Source organism: Salarias fasciatus, chromosome 17 (assembly GCF_902148845.1).
Source record: "Salarias fasciatus chromosome 17, fSalaFa1.1, whole genome shotgun sequence".
Lineage (NCBI taxonomy): Eukaryota > Metazoa > Chordata > Actinopteri > Blenniiformes > Blenniidae > Salarias > Salarias fasciatus.
Genome location: NC_043761.1, coordinates 7,515,498 through 7,542,539, shown reverse-complemented (window position 1 = coordinate 7,542,539; position 27,042 = coordinate 7,515,498). Strand labels below are relative to the sequence as shown.

General features: G+C 44.5%; 1 protein-coding gene across 1 annotated transcript in view; it reads right to left on the bottom strand.

The window, feature by feature from the left end:
• The window catches only part of gramd4a (GRAM domain containing 4a), a 36,877-nt gene extending 10,605 nt beyond the window's left edge, over positions 1 to 26,272 (bottom strand). The window contains exons 1-5 of the mRNA XM_030113560.1: positions 25,914 to 26,272; positions 19,892 to 20,105; positions 15,031 to 15,151; positions 2,503 to 2,623; positions 1,057 to 1,121 (exon numbers count right to left, since the gene is read on the bottom strand). Of these exons, the coding sequence (XP_029969420.1) occupies positions 1,057 to 1,121; positions 2,503 to 2,623; positions 15,031 to 15,151; positions 19,892 to 20,105; positions 25,914 to 25,942 (550 nt within the window). The 5' untranslated portion in view covers positions 25,943 to 26,272. The remainder of the gene's footprint in view (positions 1 to 1,056; positions 1,122 to 2,502; positions 2,624 to 15,030; positions 15,152 to 19,891; positions 20,106 to 25,913) is intronic.
• Positions 26,273 to 27,042: the final 770 nt, after the last annotated feature.

Below are 27,042 nucleotides of genomic sequence, written 5' to 3'. Positions count from 1 at the left end.
AATCATGTGTACGCTGCACCACAATGAAAATAAAAAGGAATTTAAAGATTATTGTGGCAGTATTTTACTGGTCTGACCCACAGACGTTTGAAAACCAAAGCATGAATGGAGTTGCCATTCTGTAGAAGGCTGAATGTATCTCAGCTGAGGCTGAACCTGCTCTAAATCAACAAATATCCTGTCTGCGATGGATTTAGGCATGTACCGGGGATAAGACAGCTGCTGTGTGATACTTTAGAGCAAAAAGTTTGTTTTGACAGGCCTTGTGAGACCTTATAGCTCAGGTGCGCTTCCAGAAAAACAGACTGAGGAACTGAATGATGGCTACATTTTCCTCACACAATTGGAAAAAAGATTGAAAAGAAGACGATGCATTTCCTTAAAATGCTTTTTGAATTTGTGGTTTACAGAGCTCCTGCAGCCCACATCAACCCAAATCACTCAGGCTCCAGTTCTACATGTTTTCTCTGTCAAATGATCTAACCAAACGCATCCGAATCCATCCATGCACCCAGCCAGCACAAACACACACACACACATATCCAGCACACACACAGTTCCAACACTAGCTACAGCTCAGGCATGTCTGCCCCAGATAAAACGATCCACAATCATAACCCATTTTCCAAAATTAGCCCGAGTCTCCCCCTCCCGTTCCTCGTCTCTAAAACCACACACATACGAGTCACTGGGTCACTGGAAGTCAAACTTTGACAGAAACTCTGAAAAACGGACAAAAATGATACAATCCAGTTGACATGGCTACAGATTAACGCTCTAACGAGCTCCCGTTAGTGCACTTCCACATATTAATGGTGCTTCTTGCACAACAACAAGCACCCTGTACGTGTTTCTGTTGTTATGCAGCGCTTGGATGTCCGAAAGTAACCCACAGACACTTCCGACCAAGTCCGTTAGTATCGAGCTGCACCGCATCCTACATCTCCACCTCTCCAGCAACACACACACACACGCACGCTCCCAGACCTCTTCCACTCCCACACACACTCTCCTCTTCCTTCTTCCTCACTCGGTCACGTCCCGTGCAGGTCTCACCTGTTCCATTGTTTGAGGGCGACTGCTGCTGTTTTCGGGGAGGTTGAGGTGGCGAGTCCTCCAGTCTGACCGGGGTGGGGGGTGGGCAGAGAAAGAAAGAAAGACAAAAAAGAGGAAGAGTGGTTATGAGACAGTCTCACTTCTCTGCGTCAGCCACATTCTCGCCGCTGAGGAAATTCATGTGATGACATGCAGAGAATAAACCATTTAACTGTCATTGCCAAAGACAATGATATAAGAGGACAACCAAGAGCAGTTTCTTTTTTTTTGTAAGCTTACAGCAGATCCACATAATATTCAAACTGTCATAGTGATCGTACACAAAGCTGTGAAGTGGAGCAATAAATAGAGCAGCTGTACTCCCCTTTCATAAACAATAACACACGCAGGGAAAACAAAACAAAGAAAAACTGTTTATTAGAAGCATGTTGGCTTTTCTTAGCGGATCTGATGGTAGAGCCATTGTTTTTCATCCAACTGCAGGAACCGTTCCCAAACCGCGTTTGTGAAAATGTGTAAATAGTAATGTGAGCCTGATTCAGTAAATTTGCTCACAAATCCAGTGAGTATGTACTCAGTGGGATGCTTTTATTTCCACTGGGTGATCGTCCATCGTCATCCAGGAGTGAAGAACTCAGCCTCTCAGGCCAGTTATTGAGTTAAGAAGCTGCTCCTCAAAGACTGGCTGTACTATCAGTCCTTGCTACAATATATAAAAACAAGATGTTTAGGATATTTCTTGGTGATATCCATAAATGATAGTATAACAAAGTGTGCTGATTTTAGCTCTCTTCCCCACTGGGGCATTTGTAAATCATTTCCTGGATGAAAACTCCACAGCCACACACAATGAGATACAGGAATTGGTATGAAAAAAGAAAAGTCTTGTTGAGAACATTTCCAGAGGAAGATTCCCAGGTTACTGTAATTATTTTCCTTATAAACTCCTGAGTTATCTTTGGCCTTCCTGGGGGTGGGTTTCTCTGCTGGTAATCCACTTGGAGATCACCAGTGGAATTTCCCGCTGGCAGCCAGAGGCGCCGACACACACCGTACATGATCACTGTGAGGATCAGGGTGTGTTTCTCCTCCGTGTCACAGCGGACACTCGGACACCCAAGAGCGGCGCGTGACTCTTGTCTGGTTTTTTTTTTTTTTCCCTGTCTCTTTCCATCACCCTGAAAACACATACACACACACACACACACACACACACACACCTCCTTGTGGAATTCCCCGCCTACCAAGCTGCTGATGCGTCTATTTATAACACACACACTCACACAGCGACCTATGGTAAACCCTGCTGAGCTGAGAAGTAACAAAGTGCACCGTCACAGTTTCCTGTCCTCGTCCCGTCACGGCTTCCCGTCACGGCTTCCCGTCTTGTGCGCTCGATTCTCACCTCCTGTCGTCCGCCTTGCGAACGCGCCTCTCGGGTCTCACCTGGTTTTGAGCACCTCGTTCATCTTCTGCTCCAGGTCTATCCTCTTGCTTCGCTCCCTCTCCAGCTCCTGCCGCAGGGAGTCCACATTGGTCTCTTCCCGCAGCTTCCTCAACTCTTCCTCTGGGAAACACAAACACAGGAGATCAGTATCTTAATGCTTCTATGAAAACACCACAAGGCATCATTAAAAAAAAACAACTCCCCAATAAGAATGGATGAAGGTGTTGGTATTGGATTTATGTGGTACAGTTAACTGCGCTCCAGCTCAACTCAGGTCATCGATTTGTGCGGATCTCATTTCATCTCTCCATCCATCTATATCCTTCACCTTCACCTGTCCCCCACGCTTCCTCATGTCATTTAGCTCCCAGCATCAAGTGGTTTCAGATATCGGGGCTTTGTTTTTTTCAGGCTGGGGAGCAACATCAGCAGAGTTTCCTCTCGGTCTTTTGTCCACGGCTAAAGGGGCACATGAATATTGGAGGAGGGACGGCAATAACAGTGTGCACGTGTGCAGGAGCACTGATGAATAAATAGCTGCATCATGCATTTTATGTTCGACCATAAAGAAACACAAAAATAAATCTAGCAGACATAAGCTGTGATTAAATCTTCCATCATGAAAATTAAATGCAAATATAAAAAGCTGAAGGCTCTTGAAACAACTTTTGGATGCTCAATCATCATCTTCTGTGGACACGTGTAATTTATGAAAGTCCATGCTGTGCCACTGAGCACCGACATCGATAAACACAAGACACATTGTGTGTGAAGCAGCTGCAGCGTCCCAGGTACCAACAGAGGAAGAAGCTGGGCTGTGAAACTCCGACTAATTAAAATATAAATCACCTGTTCTCTCCTTCCTCTTTCGGCAATCATTTCATCAGAGGCAGCGGAGGATTCATGTTACAAGAATTCCACTGCTACTTTCTCATCGCCCAATCTCATCTCCCTCTCGTCCGCTAGCTGGTCCCATTAACGTTAATAAAACTTTCATTGGCTGAACCCCCTGGAGCCACACCGTCAGCTGCAACCCTGGGTGCCGGTCCTGGTAGAGGACATTATGCAGCTCCATCTACTGTATAATTTAACTTTCTTCACAATCTGCTGTGGCACGTCTGGTTGAGTAAAAATACACCTGAGTTCTTGTGGAAATGATCTGCTATAGTAAAAGTTCTTAAGGGAAATAATCATTAGAGCTCAGTGGGTTGACTGTATTGTATCAGTGTGCTTGTATCCCACTCTCCATCTGCTGACAGAAAAATGTGTTTATGTTCCAGTGAATATGTACGAGTATGTAAACAGGAGGGAGAGTAGCCGAGCGCTTACGCGTAAGAATGAACTAAAGATCGGCCAAAGGTCGCAACGGGCTAAGCAGCTTAACGCTGGCTTGGGTGCCCACTGCCGCCCGTAAACCTATTAGACAAATGACTAACATCGGCACATGTGCACCCAGGCTGGTGTCGGCTCAATAAGATCAGTAGTTTACGCTATATTAAACCCAAGGATAAATAGCATGACTCCTGAAAGAAAATTGCTTTAAAATGACTTGAGAGTGTGTCCTTCCTGTTAAAAGACTCGGCAGAAAGAGATATGCTCTTGATTAAAAAGGGAAGCGGGGAGGTGTGCTGATGGGAAATTTCCCTGAAATTTACCACATGGTGGCAAAACAGACTATAAACCACATCAACATGCTGGGTGGTGTGGGGAGCGTCAGACCTCTCGGCTAATGTCTGTGTACCTTGTGTGAACTGTCTCTGTAATTGGGTCACCTGTACATTTCGGAGTGCTTTAAGATAATCTGTTAAAGTACCTGTTGTTCACCATTGTCTGTGCCGCACCAACGCCCGCAAAGTTTCCTGTCTTTACACTGAAACCCCCCGCTCTCATTCCGACCCGTGTGTTATCATTCCGATGTATTTAAGATCCTCCGCATACATTTCCTCCCAGCAGTTTCCTTCCTTCCACGCCAGACCGTATCCTTCCTCACACCAGAGAGCGAGAGGCCTCGCTCCAAAGAGTCTATAGCGTTACACGAGAAAGGGGGACAACGTGCCGCACAGCACAGCGTGACACAATACGCTCTATGTGTGTCAGACAAAGGAGCTCAATCACTGCTCTCATCGGCCCTCAGCAACATATAGCACATTAATAACACTGTCAACACGTCTGTCCCGCTTCTAAAATTGGACCGCTGAGTTCTATATATAAGTCTCAGCCCCGGGTTCCTGTGTTGCGGGGTCCGGCCTCATTGGCCATTGTGACAACTGGTAACAAGACCATTTGTTAGAAACACAGACAGCAGACAGGAGATTAGCGAAAAGCCACGCCAAGAATCGCCACTTTTAATCACTCTGACCCTCTTCTGCAGAACGGTGACTCCATCAAATCCGGATTTATTGGCCGAAAAAAAAAAAGAAAGAAAAAGGAAATCAATTTCATGACAGACTTTATATAAAACTTTTCCAAGCAGCACTTTGAGACTTTTATTAAGTCTGTATAATGTAATGGTAAGACAGACTTCAGAGTACAAAAGTGAGCAAAACACAGTTTTTGGACATTATTCATTCACTTGTGTTCAACGTTCACAACTATAAGGAATAATTAACTGTACATGGAGTTCCCCCAAAGCGGGAAAACTCTGGTTTCCAGATGTTGATCAGGTTTTGTGAGAGAACAAAAAGTAAACCGCAATGTCCTGTGATTAACTGTCTTCATGACAATGTTCAAACTCAGCATGACACAGAGCTCAAGATGTAAAGTTAATCTAAAGCCGTTATGTAAAGATTGGATTGCGGTTAAAGGCTGACGCAAACAGATGTCTTTGTATACATCTGGAGAGTATATCAGTTTGGTTGGCTGATGACAATAAACAAAGAGAAAAGGGTGATTGCAAGAGATGCCTAATATAAACATTTGACTATCATACGCATTTCAACGAATACACTAATGTTTATCAGTCAAAAAATGATGACAGCCAGCAATATGAACAAAGAAAAAAAAAACATCAGTAGAGCCGGAACAATCTGGATTCAAGATTCAAATTTCATTGTTAGAAGTTGAAAACTTACTGAGGTTGAGGTTACTTTTATGGCGCTTGAGCTTATGAACGGTTCCATTGTAAAGCAGCTCAAAGCTGTCAAAGGTGCAGTCCTCCATCTTGCAGGTGCCGGCATGTCGCTGCAGTTGGCCGGTCCCTGGCGCGTTCCCGCAGGACCGCGACGGCAGGGTGGCCGCTTTGGGCCTTTCCTGAAATCGAGCCACGGCTGCAGGTTCCTCTGGACCGACTCGGCTCGTTTACCCGCTTTCTGCCAAGTGATGAGCTAAAAAACTCTTCCTGAAGTACACGCGCCCCGTGTTGATGCTTCTTATCCAGAGAGAGAGAGCGGAGAGCTTGATGCGAGCCGAATCATCACCGGCGGAACAGCAGGCCTCCGCAGAGTGATGGTCAGTTATCAGAGCTGGTCTGATCTGGGCTCGGGGTAAAAAGAGAAGGAAGGCGGCGGAGGTGGAGAGAGGTGGGGCTTTGCTGGGTGGCCGGCGCAGTAAGAGGGCCTGGAATCTGAGATTTCTCAGCACATTGCACTTGACCAACGGGCACGCATTACACATGCTCATGTGTCAGTGCAGGTTTACATGAACGTGAACACATGATTGAGGATTTCATTGCATATTTGATTCTTTTTTTTTTTTTTTCTTTCTCACCACTTAAGGTTTGTTTGTCTGAGGAGCACATGTGTGAGGACTTAACAGACGTGCATGACCGCTTTACATACCGCACAAGAAAAAAGCTAATTGCTTTTGGTCGAACCAGGCAAAGTTTGTTAGACCTCAAAGGAAAAGTACTGTGCGAGTCTTTCAATCCAGGCCAGAGACAATGGCTCCTTTCATGGAAGGAAGGTGGGGGCACAGGGGGGGGGGTTCAAAAAAAAAAAAAAAAAAAAAAGAACGAGACAGAGAGGGAGGGAGAGAGAGAAAATCAGCTGCTTCGCATCGGTCTCTCATTGTTACCATTCAGCCCTGTGTTTGCCACAACACCGGTGGAGTCGAACGGAAAGGAAAGCCGAGTTTTGTGGCTCTCGGCCCGTCTGCAGCTGTTAGCGCCGGGCGAGGAGAGAGGGAACGGAAAGACAGTGGGGAGATAACAACACGAGCCTGGCACCGGCAGCTGGAGGGTTTCAGCACTAAATTGGAATTTTAACCACCCATGTCTCACCTCAACAACTCCAAATCAGAATGGCTGAATACTCAACTCAATACTTAGGCTGAATGTTCAAATCAAAGGGTCAAAAATGAGGCTAAATCACCTGGATCAGGTTTATCTGAGGAGAGGTCACAGATCTTACTGTACTGTCCTCTGCTTCAGGCCCACAGCAGAAACAGAGAAGAGGCCGGTGTCAAATTACAAAATATCAGTGCTGTGCTTTCAGCAGAGAAGAGACGATGCAGCTTCAAATTACAGATGGCCACACGTGAATGAGTCACTGCTTTTCTTCTGTTTTACAGCAGTTTTCATAAAGTTGTACTTGAAAGCGTTTGTTTTGTGCTCAGTCTGTCTGAAAACCTTTTTTTCCTCTCAGTGGCCTCCTTCCACTCTGGATGGCCTAGATCTCACTCACTTTGTTTTTTTTTTTTCTTCCCCCTCTGTAAGACATTAGTTTGATTTCATGATTTTATCTCAGCACCACTTTCTTTCTTGCCTCACGCCGTCTTTACTGACATGTTGTTTACTCGGAGCCGAGGCTCCCTGACAGGCGGTGGGGGAGTTGGGAGACTTCCCTGTACGAGGATGCATATACCAGCCAATGTTTCTGCGAAAGCTCAAAGGTTTGCATGGTGAAAATTGGTAGCATTCCATAAATAATTCAGATAAACAATGATCTATAATCTAATATCGATCTGTCAGCAGAGGGGAGGCCATCTGCTTGTTTGCAGAGCAGTAATCGAATCACAGATTTCATTACAACAGATATCTGGTCATGACTAATTCTGATTCATTAAGACTTCTGAGGACACATTAGTGGTTTCTGAGAGATGACACGCACGTTGCCACTTCACAGTGAAAAGAAAAAAGACTCAGAACTGGAAAACTCTGCACAAATTTGATCTGTGAGCACAAAGGTTTTTCCAAGTACTTTGTTTTCCATTGTCAAAAAGCGATGTGACTGAGGTCAAATAATAACTGAAATTGTTATTGTTTGTAAATGATGATGACCGTCTGTCTGTCACTCTCTCCGTTTGTCCTGTTTCCTCTATGATGAGTCGGAATCTGCTCCAGACACCCGTCAGACATCCTCCGTGGGATGAAGCAGTGTAGACGAGGAATGCATGGGTATGCAATAGGACGAGAGGACAAACTTCCATCGACCCGCCTTTTTATGAGGCCGGATCTAATTAAGGTGAAGGCAGGCTCCAGTCTGAACGGGTCACCGGGACAAACAGAGAGACAAACATTCACACCAACACCGATGGGCAATTTATAGTCCAGCCCTGGATCGAAACGGCGAGCTTCTTGCTGTGAGACAAGAGTGCCAACCATTACACCTCAGTGCGACCTTGGGAGGGATTTAGAGTTGCTACAGTAACTCAGCCGCTGCTTTACACCATATAAAACGGACAACTTCAATTAGAAGAACCGTGTTGTTTAACATTTCAGTTCATGTTGACACCTGTTGGATCTTTCTATAGAATGATGACTGAATGAGGAGGGGATACATGAAATTAGGTTACCTCTCTTACAGGTCAATAAAACAAGACGCTTTTAATCGCTGTCAGAGAAACCTCAGCTTCTGCAGTTGTCAAGGCCGTTCAGCATCAATGGCTCACCAATGACAGAAGGTTATCTCCTGAACAAACCTGATGGAAAACGTCATTATCACACAGCCTGTACTGGAGCCGCCTCTTTAGAGCCACAAAGATCATCATCTCTGAGCAATGAGACGGGGAGCAGCAGAATACTCAATCACTGGTATAATTATCTCAAACAATACTAAACGAAGACATTTCAATTACTTTTTTGTCTGCATGCCTCAGCTACACGGTGGCAAGATGCTTATTAATTACTGAAATCCTATTTCCTTTTGTATTTCCCTTTTAACGTCCTTTTCGCCTGAAACCAAGTTTGTTGTTTTGTTTATTTATTTTTTTTTTGTCTGGCAAATTCAATGCAATTAGTATTTGCCTGCTGTTTTTGTGTGTTTTGTTGAGAGCAGGTGGGGAATAAACTGCAAGATATTCCACATTGAACATTTCAAGGCCGATACAATCCAGTCGATAGCAGGAAAAAAATCTTTCAACAGTTTCAGTCTTTATGAGTACATGGCACAATACTACTGTCTTTTTTTTTTTTTTCTAACCAAAAAACCTTGGTATATTCGTGTTGAACTATTCCTCATATCAGCTGTCGGACTTTGTGCACCTTAATAACTATTCAGTGGAAAATGCTTAAAACGAAAATTGCAGAAATTCAAAGCTTCAGATTTAAAGGTCACCGATGAAAGTAGACACTGAAATTCCTGGTTAGTTTCTGTGGCATTTTGGCAATCCTAAAAATCACTGATGTCTCAGTGCTGCAGTATAATGAGACATACAGTAAACAAAACACAAAGCTAAGAACATATCGGAGGTGGATAAGAGTCCTCCATATGTGTATTCTAGGAGAACGATCACAGCTGGGATGCACTTGTTATTCCAGGTGGGCTCCTGCGAACACCGAATTCAATCATGCGCTTGACAGTATTGCGGAGAAAGCACCGCATTAAGAAAGCGCTTCATCTCTGATTGTGTTTGCGTTGACATGTGCCGCTGTTGCATTGAGCCGAGATCGTGTGCGTTCGTTTCTGTACCCTGATGTGATGTAGGGCAGCAGCTAGGACACCGTATCGATCCGCCGGTCACTATAAAGCTCAAAGCATGGCCTGTTCCCCTGCAGTGACCTTCAATACAAGACCTCATGCAGGACACACACACACACACACACACTCACAAACAACTCTCCAACGTTATGGAACAAGTAGATCTGAAACCAATAAACGCCAATTAATGGAGGGCTTTTCTATTACGGCGTGCAATGTGAGAATATGGAGGCACTGACATGTGCACGCATTAGTCTGCCAGAGCAAGGGAGGATGTCAACAGAAGAAATATTCAGAGCGTCAGCGTGACTAACCAGCCAGCTTGCCTACATACTGGCAACATGTGTTTGTGCTGTCTTTATAGGATCCAAGTACAAATTGAGAAATAAGTAGAAATGTGAGCATGCCAAGAATGAAGAGCAATGGGAGAGAAAAGCTAAAGAAAAAAAAAAGAAAAAGACACAAGTGCAAAAGAAAGACTGGATATTAACAAAACAGAGCCAAGGAGGGAGAAGAGAGGAAGAGAATATGCTTTGCAAATTAAGCCTGTTCTTGTAAGGACATGAGGTGATTTCCACTGCTAGCAGGAGGGTCAGCTGAGCTCAGCTCCGTCACCCACGGGACAGATTACAATTGATATAATACTCTGCTCTTGCCTCCATTAAGGTAATACTGTAATCACTGGACTATCACGGGGTTATCACTCGAGGAAACTGCATTCTCCGAGTGCTTGCTATAAATCCTCGAGCTGAGAAAGCGTGCCCAGATGCAGACTGGGAAACACACACTTTGGGCACTGCAGGCATGACATGCAGAGACGCTGCAGCTGTATGCTAAAACTGTTGTGTAATCCTCCCTTGCATTGTGTTGTAACCTTCAGCGGTTGCTGCTATAAATCTCCAGGCTAACAGAGCTGCGCTGAATGGATGGTGAAGCCAGCCAGAGAAGACATATGCACCTAAATTGTTAGAAATATAGAAATATTTCATCCTTTCCATCAATTTCGAAACAAAACAATGGGATTTTCATGCATTACAATGAAAACAAAAAATATTCCACACTACAGCAGATTTTGTAGTGGTTATTCCTCTATGACAACATGAAGACATTTGTCTCATTGACAAAACATTCAAGATCCTCAAGGGGGGCAGTGAAAAACCATTCATTATTTGTGAACAGCTTCTTGAAAAAACTGAAGCTAACCCAGAGAGCTGAGTTTACAGCGATGCCTTCCTCCTCAGTCCAGGCAAAACGAGGTTAACGCAGCAACTAATGCATTTATTCAATACTGGAAACATAGAAAGAGAACGCTGGCCCTTTAAAGTAATCTGATTTAGTGTGTCGTGGGGTGTGTGTGCATAAACACAAACGTAAGAAGGGACCAGATGAGAGGCTGGGAATAAATAAAGGCGTCCGTGAGGAGAGAGGAAGGAGAAGGGAGGCGAGCTGAAGAAAGCGCAGCACAGCAGAAGGCCATCACGGCCCCCGCTGCAAATGTTAGCCTTTTTCTATGTGATCTCACGTCCGGAAACACGGTTACAAATTAACCAGTTTAGTGTCGGCGGAACAGCACGGGTCAGTCACAACAAATGCCAAGGGAAAAGGCATCAGTTGATGTGTCCACACACACACACACACACACACGAGACACAAACACACACTTCTGGGATAGAAACTCGCGCCTCCTGTGAAGGCAGGAGACAATACACTGAGGCAGTGTGTTTGTTTTAGCATACAGCGTGGGCCCCGGCTTTATTTTAGGCAGCAGAGAGGAAGACGTCACAGAGAAAGTCCGAGAGAGAGCGAGAGAAAGCGAGAGAGAGAGCGAGAGCGAGAGAGAGAGAGAGAGAGAGAGACGCCTACACTCACTTCACTGTGAATGTGAAAGAAATACCAGAAGACTAAATTATTTCTTGGGTTGAACAGAGATGCACAAAACAAGCGCACTACTACACCTTATAATTTATGTCTCAGTTTTCCTTTTCATTTTCTTGTTTGGTCTTCTTTGCTTCATCTCATTCTCTCAATGCCAAATAAATTCTTTCATCTCCACCGACATTGTAACAACATAAATTTGAGGCTCATTCAGGACCTGAAGGGTATTAAAAAAACGGGCAGTGACACAAGTAAAGCCCGTGCGTTTGAGATGGTATAAATAAATCTTTTTTCTAACATCAATTATTTAAATGTTTGAAGATGAAATGGAAAACACTGCACCTTCAAGAATCCACCGCTCATCACACTGGAAACATCACGGGTTAAATGAAACAAAGCATTTATGTAAGTCCCACATTACAGATTCAATTTTATCTCACAGAGATCAGCTTCGCTGCTCGCTGTCCATTCTCCGAATGCCTTGTCAGAGTTATATTAAGTTACTGCTAATGCAAACTGGACATTTCCTCCTGCTGCTCCGTAACAAGTGGTCACATCCCGAGCTGAGCAGTCATAGACTCAATGTACTTGTCAACATGGTTAAAGTGGACACCTATTGTCTCATAAAACTAGGACAAAGTAGACTTAAAATGAGAGGAAACAGTTCAGTATAGTCAAGTTTCTCATTGGACAGTAGACTGTTTTCCCATGTACTACCTAAAAAGCCATTGCACAACACATACACGCATAATTTCTTGCTACAAGGAGCCTCTTGTTTCACTCCACTAATCTCAATAGCTCCAACTAATGACCGACTGCAGTCATCTGCTCTTAGCTCACAGCTGAGGAAATGACAAACAGTCGCTACTGTGCGAGCCATCAGATTGTTTACTGTATGGTGACGGCACATGAAAGCAAAGCGGAGCGCAAAGGAAAGCAGCAGATGTAATGAAATAAACAACTAAATCATGGGGCAGAGTGCTCAAGACTCCATTAGGTGCTAATGGATTGTCATGCCCAAGTGTTCCCTAAAGCCAAATTATAATTGGGGGAGATAAGGTGAGAATTAAGGAGCATGAGGAAAATGAATAACTAGGATGTAATGGAAAAAATAAATGAGAGAACGACGGGCTGCAAGGATGCAACATGGCAGTATCCTTGAAGTGCGACTACCCTTTAACGACCGACATGCGGTCACCTATAAGAGGCCCGTGTCTCCTTGCTAAATGCCAAGCGGCTGCCATCCTGGGTGCATCGGCAACATTTCAACTCTCTGACCTGGTGCCACAGCTGGTTTATCTGCCATGGCGCACAGGTGTGTGTTCACAGAAGAGGACGCTGGGTGAGTGAAAATCTACATGTTTGTGTCTCCAGGACAGCGCTGTGTCAAGCTGAAGGACGATCAGTTTGACAGGATGAGAATGGGGAACAGAAGGCAGAATCCAAAGAAGAAAGTCAGTGTTGAGGAGGAAAAAGTCGAAGGGAGCTCCGAGGGATTTTATTATTTTCTAAGAGAAAAATGAGGAAGGAGGAAAAGGGCAAACAGGAAGGCAAAAAAAAAAAAAAAAGATCCCTGAAAGAGGAGCTCTTCTAGCTAGCATCCTGACAGTGTGACAATGAATCCAGCCCTTTTAGCTCAGGCACTGGCATTATGAGAGAGGACATCGCCCGAGGTATTCTCTTTCACACACACTCTCTCACTTTCACTCTAATAGACATGGAGGGAGGGAGGAGGGAGGGGAGGACTTCACAGTCCGTTAAACACCACGAGACCGACAACGTGCTTCAGCAGCACAGGACAACCAGTTCCTCTAACGGATACCAGGTTAGCCATGCTTTAAACTGGGGTGGATATAAGCATTACACATTCTGATACGTCTCAGTGCCTCCGAACAAACTCAAAGTACATGTAATGAAGTCCTTCATTCTGTATTTATCTAAAAAAAAAAAAAATCTGACAAACCAGTATCACCAGACGAGTGACGACAGGACACCGAACGTCCGAGGTCAGCATGTTTCAGCGGTAAGATCACGAAGCGTGTCAGGAGTCACGATACTGGAAGATGACTTCCTCCAACTTAAAGACAGACATTAGCGGTCATCCTCGAAGCTCAAAACAGCAGAAAAAAAAATGCTTACTTGGAGTCCACACTTTCAGTCACACGGTGCTGACTGGAGATGGTTTGATATGACAGTGTTGGAACAGACAGGTGGTTGGTTGCGATCTCATTTACTCCAACATGACAAAGGTCTGCTTTTTCCACAGGAGAAAAAGCAAAAGTTTGAATTCATCCGTGCTGCTTTGAAAGAAAACCTTTCAGCCCTCCAGGATGAAACTTTTGCTGAATGAACTCGATTGTTAGCCTCGAGTTTTGTGTATCTCTTTACCTTTCCTGCACTTGGTCGTTCGGCCTCCAGGTTCCACTCAGAGGTGTTTAGAGGTTTACTCCCAGAATGCTGACAATAGTCTTTTCTGTTTGGGCAGTCTGCCCCAGTCTGACAGTTGATGTGGGAGTTTCCTGGCATGTTTTTGAGTCGATCTGCTCAGTGAAAAAGTCTGCTGTTGTCAATAAGGGGTCATATTAGACCACTTGGTCTCCAAGGCAACTGAAGAAACTTTGTCTGGAGAAGTAAACAGTGAAATTACCATTTTAAAAAATAATATCGCCAACTTTTTTTTTTACCACTCTCACTGCAGATAAAAAAAGGCTGCTTTACTGTTGATTTTGTTGGGGAATCAACCAACCTTACAACGTTCTCTGGCATTAAAATCGGAGAGCTATACATGGCGAAATAAATGGTAAAATAAAATGCCTGGGAGGGTTGTTGATGGCGCACTACTGCGTCATAATTTCACCTCATGGTGTGTCGCTCTGCTGTAGCAGAGCAAATTGATTATAATTAAATCAGCAGCTGCTTCCAGAGTAAACTCGAGTTTCTAAAGTTGCTTTTAGAAATGACAGCTATCATCAACGGTGTTCAGAAGAACATTTGAACTTGGAAAATGTCACTTTAGTATCCGTGGCAATCAACTGCAAACAGACTCAGCAATGTATCATTTGTTATTTTAGGTTGAGATAAAGAACAAAGCAGCACTTCATGAGGAAGCTGGTCTGAAGACGCATGCAGCAATGTGCAAAAAAACCACACCACTGAAAAACCACAAAGCTCCACGATATCACGGCATGCTGGTTCAAAATGATGCAAAACAAGATGTAGCTTCAAAGATACATCCGCTAAATCACAATTAGCCTTATCATTACAAGACACTTCTCTATTCTTGTACTCTTGCTTTGCTGTTTAATGTCACACTTTCAGGTCTTCTCCCGGGCAGAAGCATTCTGGATCCTTCTCTGTCTGTCTTCTCTCAGGTCTTCCTCTTTCCCACCAGCCTTTGCTCATTGCCAACACCCTTTATCTCACCTGAGCAGAGGTCCAGACCGTCTCCACCTGGCCTCTGAAGCTTCATCTCGAAACCGCTCCCTCTTCTGAGGAAAGTCTCGGGAGTATCGTTCCTGCCACCTCCGGATCAGCCTCCTGGCCTTTCATTATTACTGTCACACAACAACTGACACTCGTCTCCACCCACTCCATCCTGCACGCGCTCTCTTCTCCTTTTTTCTTCTCCATTGCTCAGGAAGGTTGACCTCACATACTAACACCCATTCAGGTTCACCGCATGTGTTTTTCCCATCTTGTCTCTACGGTCGAATGCAGATCTCCAGCTCTCCAGATTCTCATTCAAAATTAATGTCAAGAAGTGTTCGGAACAGTATTCAGCAGTGTGTTTATACTCACGTAGGAAATGCTTCTCCAACAAGGCAATTTCCAAGTGACCTTTCACTTCATTGAGTCTGTCCGACTCCGACCTCTGGAATTCCTGGATGGCTGCAGCCATGGTTGGAGACCCCGAACCAGCCTGTGCACACAAACACACACGTGCATAAGCATCTCACACACACACACACACACGGGTATAAATAGGGATTCATGCACGTAAGCGAAGCAGCAGGGATATCCCAGATGAGCCGTCATGCACAGATCAGCATGGTGCCATGACTCACGCCAATGTGTTCACGGTTTAAGTCCAGCAGGAGTGAAATATCATGATGAAGCGGGAGGGAGGAAAAAAAAAAGAGGGAGAGAGAGAATCCCCCTCGTCTTCCGGCTACAGCAATACTGGATGACTCAATCTGCACTGACTCAGGGCTTCAACCCCGACACACAGCTGGCTAAACAAGCGAAGGTGGAAAGACTGAAAGACTGAGAGGAGAGGAACAGACGGAAAATGTGAAGGAAAAACAGGGGGAAGGCTGGATGAAGGGCGAGGAAAAGAAGGGAGCGGGTGGAGAGAGAGAGAGGTGGCCGTGCTGGCGGATGACGAGCACTGCAGGTTGAGCATCGCCGTTCGACTTTAGCAAGGGTCCTTTAAGAGACTCCTGCCCCATACACACACACACACACACACACACACACACACACTCGATGCAGCAGCTTCTCCCCACAGCAACCGGCATGGTTTGTGTGTGTCTGCAGAGACACACTGCAATGTCGAACTGACGCGCTCTCTGCCAAGGAAAAGAGGGAACGAGAGCGAGAGAGAGAGAGAGAGAGAGAGAGAAATAACTGAAAACCGACAGTGACCTGAAAGTAAGTGCTTTGGGAGGAAGCCAGAACCAAAAAAAAAGACAGAATGGTGGAGACACAGAGACGGATGGCTCATCCCCGAATAAAGTCGTACTTCAAAGGAAAACAGATGAGCGCCTCCTCTGGAAGTGTGTCACAAAGGGGGGGGGGGGATTTTCACTGAAGACGGAATTGAGACCGGGGGGATGAAAGGGACGACAGGGAGGTAGAGACGACACAGACAGCGACACAGAACAAGTTCCGCTTCATTACGATCTGCTCGGCCACCATTCTTTCATTTGGACCGGGTCAGCGTTATTTTCCCCCGCTGTGTCGCTTCAGTGACGGCGCGCAACAGAAACACAGCGCCGCCGCGACATTTTACGCAGTCGTCACCTCTCAGTCTGAACCTCCCAGTTAATAAAAGTAGGTCGAGTCCTGACGTCACGCCGGACGATTATGGGCCGATTAATTATTGTGTTCCCCCCTCTCTCTCCCTCTTTCAGGACTGTGGTTCATGTGAGCTCAGGAATCTCACTGCGCCCCGCTGGACAAAACTTAACTATTGCATGACCTCCGTGTTCAATATTCCACACCTCTGCTGGCTGCTTGCAGAATAAAAGTGATCAGATGGGGCTCTAACATGCAGCAAATATTAAAATACATTTTTAAAGAAGTTCCTAAACCCACATTCTTATTCATGTGATGATAGTTACCACAGTACACACGAAGATGTACCATTATTGATATAGATCTTTTTAAAATACAAATAAAAAAAAACCAAAACTTTTTTTGATGCTGCTTTGATTATCATAAAAGAATTTTCTAGTTCAGATGAACACTGAGGCAGGGCTGAGGTTCAGGACACTCTGGCTTTACAGTGTCTCCATAATTTATGCTTCCCTGTCTAACTAGATAAGCACAGGAATGAACGAAGTCACATTTAATCCTTCTTTTTTTAAACTCTCCACCGAGTGTCCTGATTTTTGAGGCACCGCTGCAAGCAGAGTGTCCACACTAGTATGGACCTTCATCTGCATCTCCTCTCCAGTTCAGCCGCATCCTGCTCCACTTCCAGCATGAGCCTGATTTTCTGAATGGATCGGAGATCCTTTTTACTGCACCCCGCGTCTTTTGTTGACGTATCAACTCCCAGAAGTGTGTCAGTCATGTGGCTTCTGCCGCTTTCCTCCTCACTGCTTCTGAAGCGTTGACATGAATTGCATGGTTACCTTTGTACGGGACTAACACACACACACACACACACACACACACACACACACACATGTCCCAGCTGGCTCAATCGAGCAGCTCTCGGGACCTCACATGCGTTTAACATCCCTGTTGCTGTGTGCAATTTGAGCTCGCCACTCTCATGAGGCTGGATAAGTCCATCACCCTGGGAAAACGGCGGAGGGTGTAATTTGAAGGTCACGTTGTGAACATATTCCGCGTCACTCCAAACCATTTTCTCACCCCCTGCAGGTTAAGTATACTTTTGACCTGTTAAGATACAATACTTTTCATGAAAGAACTGTGTTCCAGCAAGCTGTGAAAGAAAACAGCATGAACAAGCACCGAGCGGGCAGAAAATAAAAACCGAGTCATTCTTAAACCCTTTTCCTGGTTTAGTGCCAACAAACCTGTAAAAGTTTGCAGAAAAGGCAACTGTGTTACTGATAATGTGGTTAAGATTGAATTTGCAGGTTACCAACCCTGTCCATTCTACTTTGCATTCTACGCAGTACAGTTTGAAAATTGTACTGGCATTGCAGCTGTTATTCACTAATAAACATCCCATGCACTCAAAAATCAACCTGAAAAAAATAAATAAATAAATAACAGCTAACACAACATCAATTCTGGGAAACTACCGTGATTTGCATGGCAGTTTGCTTGGTGAAAAAAGCCACATCCTTCCTCTGCAGCACCATGTGCAGTGGTGCAAACAGCAACATTTTGTCAAGTCAGCCTCTAAATCAATATCCAACACTGAATCTTTATATTCTGCAAGGTCACTTTATCAAAACCACAAAAAACGACTTGTGATGCTTCCATTGTAAACATTTCATTGGATAAAGATTACAATGCATGAGCGTAATCCAAACCGATTACAGTGGAGAACCACTTCTGGATTACAGAGAGATGTTGAGCCCTGACTGTAAAACGGAGAGATAAAAGGTTTGTTTTTGAATAGAAACTGATTACAGGCTCAAGCAGGTAAAGACACTGTAGCAATACTCATCGTAGATAAGCCTGTCAATTAATCTCACTGTTACAGGCAGTGAAAATATCTGCTACATCTGCTACAGCCTACAACATGTCAGAAGTGAGGGCAAGAGGTATGAAGATAGGCTTTAAACGCACCACAGATACTGGCTATATCTGCATTAAATGTGGTGAGGAAACTGCTTAATCCTGCAGCAATATCGCGAAGAATCTAGTAAAGTCAGGTGCACTCATCTGCGCAATGACTGAACACCATCTGCCGTGTGACGTCTCCCCATTTAATATGGACAACACGGGTTAGTTTGGCAAAAGTGCATATACTCCGAAGCCCAAGGGCACCAATGATCCTGTTTATGAGGTAATGGAGAAGAGATATGGGAGAGAGCAGAGAGCTGGACGCAGCTTAGATTGACTTCATTCGCCGACCGGTTGAGAATAAAAACCAAGCAGAGGCCTTTCAGGTGCAGCGTGTTCTGTGTGTGAGAGGGTGTCTGTCTCATGTGCACAGATGTGAGTCCCAGCAGGGATAAGAGCTATCTCGGTCTATTTCGGGGCTTTGGCGCGTGACTCATCAGACTCTTCTGCGATGTGGGTGAGGCCTTCCCAGTGGGCTGGCAGTCGCGCGGGCAAACACCGGCGCACACGGAGAAACACGCCGAGCGGCTCGCGGAGGCGCGGGAGCTCACACTAAAACACAGCCGCGCTCAAATCCTGACACATGTTGAGCATACCAGGAGGACTGTTAGCCACGACAACAAATTTGCTCAAAATTGCTTGTTTACCGCACGGCCTTGAGCATTACTGGACGTGACGTAGGAAAAACCAACAGAGACGACCCCCACCCATGCAACAGTTGTATCAATTATCCATTTGAAGAGGAAATAATGAAAGCCGGACAGAGATCCCCTGGGCCGCCATTCAGGAAATGATACAATCAAGTGACTAATCCAGTGCATCTCTCCATCAGTGCGTTATGATGACGACAATGCTTCAGTCGATAGAAGCGATGAGGAAAAAAAAAAAGGGTTGGATCTCATGAGAAGTGAACAGAATCTATGTGGGGGGAGAGCAGATCAGGAAACACAATCTGGATCACCTACTTGTCATGGCGGCTGCGGCTCAAGGTTGTCCTCTTTCGCCAGTTTCTCCTGGATGTTCTGTGCCCCACAGACATCTCGGACTCCAATCTCACGAGGCTACATTCCTGTCCCCTCAGCCTCCTTTATCACTTTCCTCGCTTTAATCTCCTCTCTCCCTCCATTTCTCATTCCCCTTCCTGCTGTCCAATATCTGCTCATCTCACCGCCGCTTTCGCCATTTCCGTTCTGGTCTGCTGCTGATCGCCATCTCACTCTCATGTCCACACTAAGAATCTCTGTCATCTCCTTCATTTTTCTTCATAGTGACAAGAAGCCCCTGGATCATCCTCTTCAAATCATCACAGAGAAGTGATTATTTGTTTTTTTTTTTTAGTCTCAGCATTAATTAAGCCAGGATAAAGAAAGTTGAAACTGTGAATGCTGTACATTTCCATCTGTTGTTGTTTTGAGGAAAATATGCAAGATCACACTGAGATCAAAAGACTTTTCAGAAGGAATAATTTATGAATGTATAAAAAAAAAAAAAGCGCCACCGTGTCAGTTCGTCCTTTCCAGTCAAGATGAACTCTGCACAAGCAGAAGCAACTCGGTGCAGATAAAAAATAGAAAGAAAAAGAGCAAAAATGTGGATTAAAGGGTATTTCTGTAAAGTATAAAGCCCAGCGGAAACACACAAACAGGTAAGAAACCAGGTGAGCGCTCACAGGGTCTCGCAGGGCGTCCTCCGTGTCCCGCAGGGCTGATCTGGGCTTCAGCTGCATGTCGTCGCTACATTCGGTGTCGGAGGCAGGCGGCGACTCGGCCAGATCCGGGAAGTCTTCTCTCGTCCTGGGGCCTCGGAACCGGATCTTGTCCAGGCGCTTTAGCATGGTCAACACCGCGTTCCTGGGCTTTACCTTAACATGGCGGACGGCAACCCTGCGGCACAACAAATCATGGCATTAATGGAAACTGTCTGATCGGAAGGCATTCTCATTACATTACCTAAAGGAAAAAAAAAGTTATTTTATCCTCTTTATGGTTGAATTGGTGAGTATTTGTTTAAGATGCATCATTACAAGTTCAATCCTCTCCTTCACCTTAACATTTGCTAACCACTGATCTTTAATGCTGCTGAAGTTGTAGACGTGCCAAGTGCGTTTTGCTCTCCTCTGCACGGGAAACCACATCCTGTCACTCAAACGGCAGAAATGAAGCAGATCAATCGATTTATCTTCCATAGGTGAGGCAGCAGCGACGACTGACACAGATGACGAACTGTTTAATGTTTGTGTCTACAATAGAAATGTAGACACAAACATCAGCGGTGGGCTGTTTGACTTAAGATGCAGAGATCTGTTTCTTTCCGGCAAATCTGTAATGAAACAGATTTGAGGAGATCTACTAGTAGGGTAGTAGCAAGTCACAACAATCCATCATCCTCGCCTCCAGCGGAGTACAGAGCCAGATCACTCCTGGGTTGCATTTTCATTGCTTACATTTGTCATTTGATGGAAGGATCAAGGGGAGTTACTCCATGTGTGATCCTGCGAGATGAATTAATCTGCTCGAGTGACTGGCCCAGTGTCGAAAGCTGACTGATCAGACTGTTTATTGGTAAATAACTGGTTAAACAACAAGACGATTGGCCAAGGGACAAAGAGACAGGCACCATCTTGAAATTGAGTTCAGTTACTGTATTTGATACGTACCAAAAAACGAGAGACTGGTTGAGGCGATGAGTTTTGTACACAAAACATATTTTTAGCAACGAATCATGAATCCCCTTCCTCCACCCACAGGAGCGCATGTAAGTGGAAATTACAGATGTGACCGGTTGGCTCACATTTTCTCCCCCGAGTGGAAATGTGGTGAGTGGCAGGTTAATAAACACTTCCCTCCGCCTGTCAAGACACCTGTCTCTATGAGATCTGTTCTCACAATAACCACCTGAATCCATTTACAGCGCGATGCGAGCAGCGGCCCAGTCCGTCACTGGTCAGCTGCTCAAACAGCCTGTGGTTACACACGGAAAAGGGGTAACTTATCAACCGTAATGCTGGAAAACCTCCTAGGAGAAACTACAATTGACAAAATATGAGTGTTTTTTTGTTTTTTTTAATACTCATTCAAAAGAAACAAACTGCTACACACAAGTTGAAAAAACATGTTACAAATTTGTCTTTTCACCACAATACTTGAAGAAAAATTGATGTTCGGCTCAGGAGGCCTGAATAAGAGATCCTCAAACAGAGTTCTTTCCCCACTTAAAAAGTATCTCTGATGTAAGAGCAAAACTTTGCATCAAGTCGAGTCTGTGCTATTATTTACTTCCTTTCACTACCGCGTCCTTCAGGGCACCTACCTCCCTTTCATTTGATTTCTTTTTTAAGGATTTCTTTCTGCGCTCCAAGGGCAGTTTCAACTAAAACATCTTAAAGAGAGAGAACAAAAGAAAAGATGGGAGCCGCAGACAGGGAAGAGGTGGTCTAAACCACAGAGTGTTACCGTGGTGATCTAAACCCAAACAGCCATTATCACTCTTTCACTTAGATCTGTACGAACTCATAAACACCTCCGAGAACGCTGCATGAGCTTCATCCGCAGTACATACGCATGGCCCAGGACATCCACTCAAAATTTGCACCATATTACCCAGATAACAGGAATTTCTGGCGCCTGCCAGTGTTTTGCAATACATGTACAAATGTCGTCCAACAGTTCTTGAAATTGAGTTTTTCTCCAGAAGTGTTGTTGTTCAGTATAAAAGAGGCCTGAGTATTGAAACACGTGCAGCAACACACAACCAAAAGGCATCTCACACATACACACATCATATTAGATTTGTGTATGGATACACATCGGGCTTGTGAAACGACTCACCCTTGACTAATGGATCCAGCAATAAACAAACCTAATCACCCTGTGTGTGAGTGTGTGTGTGTTTGTGTGTGTGTCTCACCTTATGTCTGTCGGTAAGCTGCTAATGACCCGTAGTGGCGGGAGGTTACTCCTGGCCACGCAGGCCACACTAACTTCAGCAGCCAATCAGGCTTCTTCTATGGCTTCAATGAAATCCGGCAGCTGGACTTATCAACCAATTAGGAGAAAACTGATCAACAACTGTTGTGGTCCTTGAGTTAGCAACAGAAAAACATGATATAAAATGCCACATTTTCACTACGTGTTGAGTTTGTACAATTAAAATATCTCATTTATTTAATTGTGCTTGTTTGAACACTGAGTGAATTCTAATTGTCTTCACATGAGATAAGGCACAAGCGTTACACTGTGCTGCTGACTGTTCACTGTCTTTCCTTTGTAAAGGAGCTGAAAGAAGCTGTCTGGAATGCAAACATAGCAGGGTAACACCACTATGCAAGAAAAATCCTCCTGCTATGAGAAAGCAGCCAAAGCAAACATCATATATTTGTCACAGCATGGTTGGCACTTTACTGCTGTTGTTTTGTTTTGTTTTGTTTTTTTAAGTGTGTCCACAAAGCATTATCTGCTGATGTGTTGAGGTTCGTGTAATGCTAATATCCAAAACACTGCATTTCAAGTCATCTTTAATCTTTTCGGTTCAGGTAGGTCTACACTTTCAGATAAAGAGTAATTTCCTTGACTTGGAGCACTCGCTGGTAAGCTAATAAACCTACAAGTTCTCTGCCGTATACCAAAGCTCTCATCTTACTCTGATAAGGCATGCCTTCCCAATCTCCCCGGACTGTGTATAAGAGGATACTGGCATGCTATAGCGACATGAGAAGGGAGCAATTCATCCTATATCACTGCTGTCGATCACCCGGGCACAAGAGGAGCCACTCAAAGAGCCGCTCGCGAACACAATAAGGCTCCGGCGCTCACGCAAGTAGGCCACAGTCCGCCTAACATGGCCAGAAAACATCAGTCAGGTGAAAATGCTGCAGTGGAGTGTTTCAGATGAGAAGCTTGATCATCATCATCATCCATCTCAAAATATAGCAAGGCACACACCTCTGGAGCAATCCTCAACTTTGGCCAGTTTCCTGAGACTCTCATTGAGACACAGAGTGGGATTAGAGTGACCTTTAGCAGGCAGCGGCTGGAATGTTCCAGAAAGCTGCAACATGTTCACTTTCTTGCATTTCTAATGAAGTGAGAGGTGACAGATGGCGAGAGGAGTAGAAAGCATCGGGCTGCTGTCAAGCTGGATAATACCTGAAAACAAACCAAGCTGCCAGGTGTCACTGAAAGAGGGTAAAAATATCTAAATACCCTAACCAGTCCACTTACATACTCGCATATCTCAAACAAAACACACGCTTGTAATGCGTGGGAGGAGTTAATGTGTTCTTGCCGTTTATAATTCGATGCAGGAAGGAGGGAAGAGAGGGCAGATTGGATTAATTTTAACAAGGCATATTAGACAGACGCATCCTGCAATGTTTGCAGTTGAAGTGGAGTCCCGTCAACAAATTCTGACAGGAGAATAAAAAGGTCAGAAAAGGGGAAAAAACATGCTGGCTTTTATCTAACCAACTAATGCAAGCCTCTGGGCAGGAGGCAGATGACCAGGCATAAAATAAAAGGCGGTCATTGCTTACTTGTTTGAAGCAAACATCAGACAGAGGTTTTTTTTTGGTGGCGGGGACGGTTTTAGGACACGAGTTATGTGCATCTTATGACTGATATTGACAAATGGAAACAGCCCATCTGTCAGCGTTGTTACAAAGCAGATGTTTGCCATCCATCTTCTTTAACCACTTTATCGAACTTCGGGTTGCAGGAGGCTGACTATGCTGACTCAGGGAAAAGAAGCTGCACACACACATTTCACAGGTTATATTAGGATTAATCTCAAACACGTTTTTGCACTGTGTGAAAACGTGATGACAGGTTGGAGAATTTTTACTTGTTATGGCAAAAAAGCACTGGGAACTTAAAGAAATGCCAATTTCTAATCTTATTTCAAGTAGGTGTTGGGAGAGCAGAATTCAAAATGAGTAACACACTTGAAATGAAGAGGATGACAGGGATTGCAAAAGAAAAAAAAAAAGATTCTTAAATAGAATGTCTTATTTGAAGAAATATTAGCAAGCAAATTATCATTTGTTCCATTAGCAGATTTCTTTTCATCTTTTTATTTACTTTTTTTGACAAGCAAAAAATATCTTGTATTTTCTGTTCCCACTTATTATTCCAACAACAGCTGCAGTCTGCATGTGAGGACCTATCAGATTTCAAATTGAAAGCCTGAAACTACAAGAACAATGCTGGTTTTCTCTACAGGTGTTAACAATATCTTATAATGTGAAATATATTAGGAAGTCCACAGGTACACACTTGTTGTTATCCTGCAGCCCTGTTCATGTACGTATTTGCCATATCGCAGCAGTCCGACCCTGCCGCTACTATCTCATCATGCAGTTATATAAGAAGAGACATAAACAATCAATACTTCCTTGACAATTGGTCAGTCTGCTCTCCAGCTCATAAAACTGGACACAGAACAGCAGTGATAGAGATCAAAGAGGAATCCGACGGGAATGTCCAAACAACCACACAGCTTCACAAGCTGTTCCCATAAAAATACCTCAATTTAGGGTCGGCCTAAACAGAGTCATGCTGAACAACAAATTCTATAACACAACACTTTCTATACAAGCTGGACTTCTTTTATGTGTCTTACCTCTCATCACAAATTCAAACCAAGTACAGCTGAACCACTTCTTTTTTTTCCACATCACATTCAGGGCTACACCGTTTCAGAAGTGTATTGACTTTGTTGTTTTTCTTTGATTTTTGTGCGTCTGGCTCCTGCCCTGTGCAAAGGTATGACTTAATTAAAGCTGCCAATCCATGAAAACAATTTTCTAACAAGATGATCAGTTCTGTCATTTTGAAATTGCAGAGCATGAATGCATAGTGGATGGTAACTTTATCATCCCTGCAAAATATATACATTTCCTTACACATATTGTCCACTGGAAAAAAAAAAAGAACGATGGATGAATTCATAGAAAAAGCTTCAGGCCATCATGACAATACACCACGTGGAAGAACAAGTCCAAAGTTCTCATTACTGGGAAGAATACTTTTTATTCATCTCAATGTTCACCTCTTGCCTTGACATTGAATCTTGCATGGAAGTTTGCTGTCATGAATGTGGATTCTTTGGAATTTCTTAATAAAATTGTTCCACTTCGGCTCAGTCCCTTCGTTTATGAATGAATACTTGTTGGATTTGAGAGGGAACAGAGTGTCAAAGTGTCCCACCGGTTTGAACGCACCACAGTCCAGATACATTCTAACTGCATCCGATACAATGTAACTGCAGGAGCTCCGTTCAGATAAATGGAACAGCAAAGATTCAATAAAGTGTTATTCGGCGAAGGCGTTTGTGCGAGTTTGAGTAGAGCGAAATGTCCCTCTAAAAAGCTGCAGTGGTGGTTTTAGTAGTATTAAACTGTACTGACGAGGACCACCAGTGGCTAGGCCAAAACTAACGCTGCTCAACACAAAAGCGACTTTTATTTGATTATTTAAGAACAAAAACTGAATTAAATGGCGCAGTTAGAAGTTAGGCCTCGGGTTATTAATTCCTACAAAACCGTGACGGTCCGATATCTTTTTTTAATTACCCGCAACCTAACGGGAGACCACATGGGAATTAAAAAAATAAAATAACACGCAGAAACGGACGATGTCATGTTTGGGACACAAATTCTTCATTAAAAAAAATAAAAGAAAAAAGGTTCTCCTTACCCAGCACGTAAATCGTAGCAAAGTTTCATGAACACTGAGATTTGCCTGTAGTCTATCCGTTCAGTACACCTGCTGCTCAGGACGTCCAAACCAGCGCCAGGCTCCCGGGGACGAACCGCTCACCGCCCGCATCCTTCCCCGCCTCGACCGCCTGGCTCCCCGCGCTCCACGCGCGTCGTCTCCCGCTGGTAGCACCGGGGCCGATGGAGGAAAACCAGACGAGAGAGCTGGTTTTGGGGGTGGGGGGGAAATACCAGTTGCGTCTCCGCCGCCTCCTCCTCCTGGATGGAGCCTTCTGACCGGAGCGGCTCGCCGTGCCTTCGCCTCTTGTTGATTTCGCAGAATCGGGCACTGGCGGAGAGCAGGGCCGGGGAAATGTCGTCAGTGTGCGGCGCTGCTTTTCTTAAAGGGGCCGGGAGCTCCGCCGACACCGGGGGTGGAGGGTGGAGGGTGGGTGGGGATAAACGCCTCCATACCACCGCCCTGTGGCTGCGACTGTCATGTAGCCATAAATTATACATCAGGTGGGCAAACAATGGGCTCGTGATCCAGTCAATACCAATCGATATAAATAGCAGCATCACTGAGTCATATTGTCTCCGTTTAAAATGAAATGGAAAAGAAATAATAATAATAATAAAAAAAAGATCCTCATATATTCCTTTTGAATACAGCAAAGGTTGCCAATCTAAGGTTCGGGACCCTCATTAACAGTCTCTTTGGTCCTGTTTCTTTATCACAAAGTGCCCCGCCTCTGTCCCCATGTACACACCGGAAAACAGAAATATTCTGAAACGCTGCTGGAGTACACAATTCTTCTAGATCAACACTAATGGCAGACTCCAGAGTGGGATGACCTCCAGTCCATATTCTCCTGGGACTTGGTAGTTTCACAGACGCGATCCAACTTCAGCAACTTATCCATAAGAATGTCTGTTGTTAATTTTAAGATATCATATCAACATCAAATGAGATATCAAAGAAGGGATCTGCAGTCAGTTTTGCGGTAATCTTGGGGGATCTGAAGGGAAAAGGGTGTGATCTACTGCCATTGAGGTGTTAGAGGAATCTCGCTCAAATAAGACTGGTAGACATAAAAAAATGTTTAACTTTGCTTGAGAATAACACC